Source organism: Solanum tuberosum, unplaced genomic scaffold (assembly GCF_000226075.1).
Source record: "Solanum tuberosum cultivar DM 1-3 516 R44 unplaced genomic scaffold, SolTub_3.0 scf00141, whole genome shotgun sequence".
NCBI lineage: Eukaryota > Viridiplantae > Streptophyta > Magnoliopsida > Solanales > Solanaceae > Solanum > Solanum tuberosum.
In genome coordinates, this window is record NW_006239075.1 from 149,165 (window position 1) to 158,384 (window position 9,220).

Sequence of the window (9,220 nt, forward strand, 5' to 3'; positions counted from 1 at the left end):
TTAGATGGCATAATACATAAAAAGACCTTTAACTTGACAACAATTCACAACTATGATCCTAAACTTTGCCAGTGCACAAGTAGACACTTTAACTATCACAAATTTAAACAATTAAACACTCGTATATCCTAGGTAAAGTGCGTGATATACAAATGCTTCTACATGGCTGCCAACTAATTAAAATAAATACACGTGGATTTTTCAACTAAAAAACTGAAAATAAAAATAAAATAAATATCAATTAACAACTCTATCCCTATGCTTAGAACAGAGAACAACGTTTTCCTCTTTCTTCTCTACAAAACCCTAACCCTAAGTTCCTACATTTCATTCTTCGAATCAAAGGTAAAATTGTTCAAGAAATTGTGAAGAAAGAGAGGAAAATGGCAAAAGTTGTTGAAGGAATTAGAAAGAAGAGAGTAAAGATTTTGATTTAAGGTCATAGTTGTGAATTGATGTCAAGTTAAAGGTCCTCTTTATGTATTATGCATTTTTAGATTCCTTAAGGACATTTTTTATCTAATAGATGGAAGGAGGGTATTTGTGAGCCATTTTCAATACATCAAGGATAATTTTAACCCTTTTCCCACTTTAAAAAGAAAACAAACAACTTTATTTTCCTTTTTAGAAGAAATAAAGAATGTACATGAAACTTATTGACATAATACATAAACATGACCCTTAACTTGGCGTCCCTTGACAACTATGAGTCTATGACCTTTAACTTTGGTTATGCACAAGTAGACACTTAAATTTGTATAAAATTGAACAAATAGACACATTCGTCCTATATGGCACCCTACATAGCAATTTTGTGTCCTACGTGGCGTCCTAAGTGTATTATGTCACGTAGGACAATTGTGTCTACTTGTTCAATTTTATACAAGTTTAAGTATCAACTTGTGCACACCCCAAAGTTAAAGGTCATAGTTGTCAGCTGACGCCAAGTTAAAGGTCACGTTTATGTATTATGTATTATGTCAAATTTATTTATCGTATTAAACCTTATTACAACGAAACAACAGAACAAGTACCTATCATTTGATCAAATGGATGAAGTTGTCTCAATTTATGTGATACATTTCATTTTTTAAGAGTCAAACAAGCCACAAGGGATTTACGTATGAAATCTTTAGTTTTTGAAATGAAATTTATATATTTGTAAACTACGTAAAATTAGGATAAGTCATAATAATTGACAATCCAAAATATTTAAAAGATATATGAAAAATTTAAGGTAAAAAATAATCTTGTTTGAATCTCGAAATCTAAAATACAAAATAATAAAAGAGGAAGAAAAACACAAAAGTGATATAATCCATGGTGGAGAGCGTTATCCTCAAATTGGACTTTATCTAGTGCGAATTTGAATTAGTCGAACTCTAAGGGGAATCAAAAAAGAAGAAGTGAAATAATAGAAACTTTTGAGGGGAAAAAATGAAAGCCACAACAATAAGGGGGTAAAATAAAAGAGCCTTTTTTTCTCTGTCTTGTTGTGTAAAACACAAAGTGGTGGTTCATCCAAGTCGCAGGTATTCCCATCTCTCTCCCTCTGGTTTTCTTCTCTTACAGTTCCATTATTGCATTTCATATTTGATTTAGAAAGTATCTTTTCTCTTTTCGTTTAATTTAAAGTTAAAGGATAAAAAGTAGTATTTTGGAACTTTAAAATAATTTGCCCCTTCTTGATTGATTTAAATTATAAAACCAAGAAATTTGACCAATTTTACTTGTTTTTAAGTGTGGAAAAAAGTTTATCTTGGAAAGTAAAAGATGTTGGAAATGATCATGTCTGAATATGAGTATGCTAGCTAGGACCTATGATGTTAGGGATTATTTGGTTCAGGGGATAAATTTAATCTCAAAAATAATCCCTCCTTATCCCATTAAACTTGGGGTTATTTTATCCCACCTTCCAGGTATGATAAATTAGTCCAGGGATTATAGTTCCAGCCTTCCAGGATTATAAAGCCGAGATAACTTAGTCTGCGAACCAAATGACCCCTTAGAGATAACAGCAACCAAAATGACAAAGAAAAATAGGATTTTAACTATGCATGACTGGTTGGAATCGTTTGTTGTACTATTTTTATTTTTATGACAAGGAAACCTACCGCCGCTATCCCTTGGGTGCGCACAGGGTAAAACCCCTGCTCCTATGCAATAGCACGTTTGCTGTACTAAGTATGACCACAAACATTCATATAGAAGAAAATCATGAGAGACCATGTTTTGCAATGGATGCAAAACCTTCTTCTTCTTTTTTGTGTTTTTTGATTAATTACTTATAGCGTATAACCGGAAACGTTCCATGAATCTCGTTGGAAGGGAAGGCTTTCCTTATCACCATATATATCGTCTTGTTCTTACTCCAGATGTTCCTTGCATTTGGTATTTTACTGAAATTGTAATTGATGAGAACTCTGTCTCTTTTGTGTCTTTTATAGTAATTCTTATATGTTATAGAATATCTTATGCCTGTGGACTAAGACTTTCACCTCATACATTAGCATCCTTTGTTGGATATTATGTTTTTTACACACCCTCAAAAAGAAAAAAATTAGTTTATCTTCCTTGCAGAAGCTTTAGAAGACCAGGGAAAATAATGCTTGTCGCTGTTCGTTCTTCACCCCTTGTTTTTCTACCTTCATCACCATTTGCTGCCTCCAGGAACTTAAAGAAACAATGTAGTAACACCATCATCAGTTTAAACATTGGTCTTCAAAGTAGTAGTAGCAAGCCCAGCTGTATCACTATTAGCAGCATCAAATGCTCTACCTCCGCCATTGTTTCAAAGGAGGAAGAACCGTTGCCACTTGAGGTGAATGAGATTAAGACAATGTGCAAAACTTGGGTATGGAGAGGTTACAACATAAATTACTTGAGTTATCAAGGGCCCAACAATGACACTTCTCGCTCTTCTCTACTCCTAGTACATGGTTTTGGTGCCTCTGTCGCCCATTGGCGTAGGAACATTGCCACGCTTGCTCAAAATTACACAGTGTATGCTATTGACCTCCTTGGTTTTGGTGCTTCTGACAAGCCAGAAGGATTTGCTTATAACATGGAAAGTTGGGCTCAGTTAATATTGGATTTCGTGAACGAAGTTATTCAAAGACCAACCGTATTGGTAGGGAACTCTGTCGGAAGCCTTGCTTGTGTAATAGCTGCTGCAGATCCTTCTCAAACATCCATTCAAGGGCTTGTTTTGTTGAACTGTGCTGGAGGCATGAATAACAAGGCAATTGTTGATGATTGGAGGATTAAGTTGCTATCGCCTTTACTCTGGCTTGTTGACTTCTTATTGAACCAAAAATCAATCGCTTCTGCAATCTTTAATCGGGTCAAACAGAGAGAAAATCTAAAGAATATCTTGTTGTCTGTCTATGGTAACAAGGAGTCTGTGGATGAAGATCTGGTGGACATTATTCGAACACCAGCAGATGCTGAAGGCGCGCTTGATGCTTTTGTATCCATTGTGACAGGTCCACCAGGACCAAACCCAGTGCAGTTGATCCCAAAAATGACATTGCCTATACTTGTGTTATGGGGTGATCAAGATCCATTTACTCCGATCGATGGCCCTGTTGGTAGATACTTCTCATCCTTACCTTCTCAAAAACCAAATGTGAGTTTATTTCTTTTAGAAGGTGTGGGGCATTGCCCTCATGATGACAGACCTGATCTTGTCCATGAGAAGCTGCTTCCTTGGTTAAGCAATTTACCAGTGGCAGATAATGTTGTTACATGATTATCCTAATCTTTCTGTTTGAATGAGATAACAACTGTATGTTATACTTTTTTGATTGATCTTCATGTATAGATGATATTGACTTGTAAATCATGTCAGAAAGAATACATTTGTTGGAGCAAATTTAATTATAGAAGTCACCTTTGCATATAAAAGGTTCTTTGATGTGATATGGCCAAAACATTGAGTCATTAATTTGATATGGCCAATACCCTGCTAAGGACTGCAGCATACAGTAGAATTGAGGTCCACCACCTTATCAACATTTAACTAGATCCAACTACATAAAGATTTGTGTATAGTATAGAGTAAATTTCTTTCACATAAGCCTTGGTAGAAGGAGGCATCCAAGTGAAATATTCGATGCACGCACAAGCAGACCAACACTACAATTACAACGGCATATCTAGTATAGTCCAAAGTGGGGTCTTAGAAGGGTAGAGTGTACGTATATTGGAATCTCTTACCATTATTCATATCCTGCAAAGATCAGCTGAACTCACACTGGCAATCATAATTTCATATCAATTAACATAAGCTGCTAATAGCTCCAGTGGCTAAAAATTGAAAAGCATGACAAGGTCTATTTACTGAGATACCTAGAGCCAGCTGCAAATTCAAGAAGTAAAAAAAACATGCAGCAAGAACGCATATTTCGTTACTCATGAACCTTAAAGGTACATGTATGTCATCACATAACATTATGCATGACTACAATATTCACAAAGTCAAAGGTACAAAGCTCTCGTAACATCTTCGAGGGGCAATTTGTGCACTCTTAAGAAGCATATGCTCAAAATTAAAACAAAGGCAGATGCCTATCCTCCATCCTTTCAAAGTGACACTGGTGATCCAACGCTCATGAATGACTGACTGGTATTTTTTCTCCGGAAGCAATTCTCGCTCATAATAGTATTGTGTTTTTAGCCTTTTCCTCAGCTTTCAAGTATGAGTTCATCCAACTTCCTCAGGGTCCGAGCGTTCCCTGAAAAAATAGAAAATCAACAAATGCACTTACGAAACTAGAATTGTTGATATACATGGGAGTATAATTTTAACAAAATCATGAACAGACAACAGATCAAAGCCAAAAGGCATTGCTAGTGAATGATCTAACAGACAATCATTCGACGCTCAATCATGGACCAGCACATTAATCAAGAGATGCATTTCCAATTAGAACTCATTCATTACCACCTTTATAAAGAGAAACAACACAAAAAGGAACCTAAACAGCGGAAGAGAAAAACAGCGTATCTATAAGAGCTTGAAGTACAAATGCTGCTCTGCAAGTTCAGGTTTCAAATGCAAGCTAAATATGAAATTCCAGTTCTTTATCCTCATCAAACAGAAAAATGCTTTGAGCTCAACCTGAAGATCAGGGGCAACATTCTGATGAAACCAAATGATTACAAAAACTGCTCTCAAACATAGCAAATATAAACTTTAGAGTCATTCAAGAAGTTCTCTCCTTGCATTAGCACATACACTAGTAAGTTGTAATCACATATATATATCAGACGAAAATTAAGAATGTATTACTAGCAGCTTCAGATTTAAGTTACCTAGGAAATGCATCCACAACGCTATCCAAACAGCATTAATTCTATAATCAAAATGAGTTCATCTCCAAACAGTAAGTCCTTCTTTTCACCAACATCCTAGCAGCTGTCCCATAAGGCTCCTTGAATGCAGCTGCCACCCAATTCCCATCTCCCCCAACTACCTCTTTCTTGGGCTGCTCACTCGGCCTAATTGCCACCAAAGTGGCCCCTTTGAGCACTGTTCCATCAGGTAATTCCAAATGTGCGGCATACCACAACCGCATATTCAATGCCGGAACCAAAGTCCTTTTGGAGGCCGATGAAGCTGAGAGAGGCTTCACCCTCAGCTCCTCCAGTTGCTCTTTGTTCATACACAACACTCCTTGCCCATCTGCATCTGTCAAAACCAAACTATCCAGAGTTTTATGCTCCGCAATTATCGGCTGCAGCAGATAGTGCCTTGCGGAAGCTGCAATTAACGAACTAATCGTCCACACCACCCGCAGCTTCAAACCCCCATTCGTGTAAAACGAATCGGGTATGCTCCCATTATCATTTTCCCCATTTCCATCAATATTCGGAAGACTACAACCACTGGTACTAGTTACAGGTTGAATCACTGAAGATGCACCAAGTATAATACAATTATCGAGGGTCGATCCAAAATCAGCTCTCCATTTCAGCAACACCCCCTCATCTATCCCGAGCTCACCACTAGGCAATTCGATTCTGAGAAGCTTAATCTCGTTAAAGTTCCTCAGAACTTGAGTAGGGGAGTGATGGGTCACGGAGTTCTTCTCAAAATCATCACCGTCAACGACAGCAGCGGAAGAAGAGGCAGCACGTCGAGGTGAAATGGAAATGAATTGGGTTATAGATTGAAAGGGTTTGAGTAAACCAGAGAAGACCAAACGAAAAAGGGAGGAGATGGGGTGCCGGGACTTATCAGAAGAGTAACCAGTAGAAGAAGACGGAGAAGATGATTCATCATCGGAGATAACACAATCAACGCGAACAAGAACGTTGTCAACTTCAGGAACTAGTGAATTGAACCTTCTAGAAACCACAGAGCAACGACCCAAAGCCTTAACATCGCCGATCTTGTTGAAGATGAATAGAAGAATTGAGTCTGGTAATCGATCGAAATGGTCAATGGGTTCCGGGTAGATCATGTTTCCGGTCAGATCTGAAAACTCACCGGCGGGATCTAAGGGAGAAGAGAAAGAAGATGAGAAGCAAAAATGCGGTGCTTGTATATACCACTCATATCCTTACAGTCTGTGTAGTTGCTATATTGTGATGCAACTGCGTGTGGGTCTCTTCTGTCTCTCTTTGGGTGTGTGAGGGGTTTACTACATTTAACTTCTCATGTCATAAGTCATACTCCCTCCGTTTCACAAAGAATGACCTTCTTTCCTTTTTAGTCAGTTTTAAAAAAATGACCTCTTTTCTTTTTTGGTAACATTTTACTTTTTGTTTTCCACGTGACATGTTTAAGATCACAAGATTAGGGGCAATTTTGTACAATTAACATAACTTTAATTTAGGACCACAAGATTCAAAAGTCTTCTTTAATTTCTTAAACTTCGTGCCAAGTCAAACCAGACCAATCTTTTTTAAACGGAGGGAGTAACTTCTTGTATTGGCATTGCTATCGTCATCGTGGACAAATAAAAATGAACGAAGAGAGTAATTTTTCCAATCGTCATATAATGTCTTATATAAAATAAAATAAAATATGTACATGATAAGATTTATAAAAATGAAAGGTAAAAGAATCAACTTAATCACATCAAATTGATCATTACGTAATAATGAATTTAATAATATGATACGGTGAAATTTAATAATAATCAAGCTAAATATTATATTTAAATTAATAACACAACATAATATAGTATAATACAATATATAAATAACCACTATCCAAACACGTTATAAGAGACTTTGTCAATCTTTGTAAGCCCTGTGGTGAATATTTGGTGATGTAGGCCTTATTTTACAATTATAAACGATGTGATTGAGATCGGTAAGATTCTTCATCCCTTTCTAAAATTAAAAGGTTATGGGGTTGACGGTTTAAGAATGTGGTGCAGTGAATGAAGTTGTTTTTTAACTTTTAGGTATGGAAAAATCTTTCATAGAAAGTGTTTCCTCCCAAATAAGATCCTATGTAATGCGAATACAAAATAATTGAACTTTAATGCAGATATAACCTAAAAGAAAAAAAGGTCTTGGGTCGATAGTCGAGTCCTGATAGTCGGCAACTTCTTATTTTGAACCTTTTTTTTTCTTTTCCAAACCTCCCTCCTATTTCTTTAGTGGCCGTACCCAAAGGCTTCTATATCCCTTTAGTGATTAGGCCTACCCAAGTCCAGCACGGATTTTGGTGATGTAGGCCATGTATTACCATCAAATAATGTGATAATATAATTGAAATTCCTTTGTTTTTAAAAAGAAATTTCAAGTTTGAATCATGATAGTTGATAACTTCTTAATAAGAACATCTCTATCTTTTCAATAAGCTTATCCACAATTTATAGGCTTATCCAACGCGAATATCGATGTTGTAGGCACTATATTAACATGAAATAATAGGATGGGATGGAAAACATGTAGGCCAGGTAGTGATTGGAAGTTGAAGTATTTCATTCGTAAGTGTTTGTTGCTAACTTTTATGATTTACCAAGGGAACATGACATGATTGTGATCAATAAGAGTTGTAGTAGAGTGCATAATACTCCTTAATTCTTAATCAAAAGTCTCTTGGATACGAAATCAATTTTGTTGATAAATATTCTGTCATACTTAATCAGAAGTCCTATGACACTTGTTAGGGACGTTTTACCCACCACATGAAATTTTTCTAGTAATGTGGGTACCGGTTTGATTGCGTGGAAATTCTAACCTGATTTTGGCAAACGGATTTGATTGTAAAATGGCCCTTTTCTAACTTGAAATTCTTATTGAGGCCCAACAAGTGTATTCTAAAGACCAATTTCTTTGACAAGTAAGCCCAATATATGCTTCTTAATACTATTTCACAATCTTATCTCTTTTTATTTAGTTGATTAAATCACTACACAAATTCTCATAACTAAGAAAATGAATTATCAAGTGTGTGACCTACAATTAGACCTCTACATAATGATCCTCAATTAGTGAACTCAAGCAGGGTGAGAGAACCAACATGGGTTGTGGCGCACTGATGACGGTGCTTCACCCTTAACCAGAGGTCTCGGGTTCGAGCCCTACGTATGGAGAAAATTCTGTTGGGAGCTCCACCCCCAAATGGACCCTGCAGAGCGCGATCCGAATTTAGTCGGAGCTCCAATGTGGACTCCGTACACCGGGTGAAAAATAAAAAAAAAGTAGGGTGAGAGAGCGATTATAAGTTATAAGTAAGTTTAATGCATTGATGCTTCTATAAATTGGAAAAAGTCTCTACAATTAACATGCATTAATATATCATAATCAATCATAATTTAGAAAAATATTGAAATAACATTTCATAGCAACTTCCGTTATAATCATAAACGTATTTTTCAAACTTAAAAAAAATGGAAATCTTGTTGGAAACATAACGTGTGCTGGTCCACTATTCTTCTTAGTTGTTCAAATAATTATTGCTCGACATAATATATACTTTCCCTTCCACTCCACGTTGCATTTGCATCTCAACAATATTAATTGCAATAGCTATTTTTTTATGGCCACGTTACGTTACTCTTATATCTCAATAATTTATAGTGTTCTTTTATAGCCACGTTACAAAAGTAACGCCACAAGACATCATTAATTTATAGTACATAGAATAAATAATAATAATAATAATTGTAAGTCTGAATTGAAATTGCAAATCGCAAACAATATATATAAATCGATGCATATGTTAAGATGTAATATAAGAACTACGTATTAGTCG

At 36.0% G+C, this 9,220-nt stretch overlaps 2 protein-coding genes across 3 annotated transcripts; one reads left to right on the forward strand and one right to left on the reverse strand.

Annotated features, from left to right (window-relative positions):
* The first annotated feature begins 1,452 nt into the window (after positions 1–1,452).
* Positions 1,453–3,906, forward strand: LOC102584528 (pheophytinase, chloroplastic). Of its 2 annotated transcripts, none has more exons than XM_015311142.1 (2): positions 1,453–1,532; positions 2,565–3,906. In XM_015311142.1, exon 2 carries the CDS (start codon positions 2,606–2,608, stop codon positions 3,749–3,751), a length of 1,146 nt encoding a protein of 381 aa, XP_015166628.1. In that variant the 5' UTR covers positions 1,453–1,532; positions 2,565–2,605; the 3' UTR covers positions 3,752–3,906. The 2 variants fall into 2 exon arrangements, with proteins under 2 accessions (XP_015166628.1, XP_006352969.1); XM_006352907.2 differs by having other exon boundaries at positions 2,581–3,906.
* A 403-nt stretch (positions 3,907–4,309) lies between these two features.
* On the reverse strand, positions 4,310–6,657 carry LOC102584855 (F-box protein At5g46170-like). Its single transcript, XM_006352908.2, has 2 exons — positions 5,317–6,657; positions 4,310–4,736 (listed from the first exon to the last, which is right to left on the reverse strand). Exon 1 carries the CDS (start codon positions 6,465–6,467, stop codon positions 5,364–5,366), a length of 1,104 nt encoding a protein of 367 aa, XP_006352970.1. The 5' UTR covers positions 6,468–6,657; the 3' UTR covers positions 4,310–4,736; positions 5,317–5,363.
* Positions 6,658–9,220: the final 2,563 nt, after the last annotated feature.

Bases quoted from the DNA above. Each gene is read 5' to 3' on its own strand.
- LOC102584855 (XM_006352908.2), bottom strand. From the start codon at position 6,467: ATGATCTACCCGGAACCCATTGACCATTTCGATCGATTACCAGACTCA.
- LOC102584528 (XM_015311142.1), top strand. From the start codon at position 2,606: ATGCTTGTCGCTGTTCGTTCTTCACCCCTTGTTTTTCTACCTTCATCA.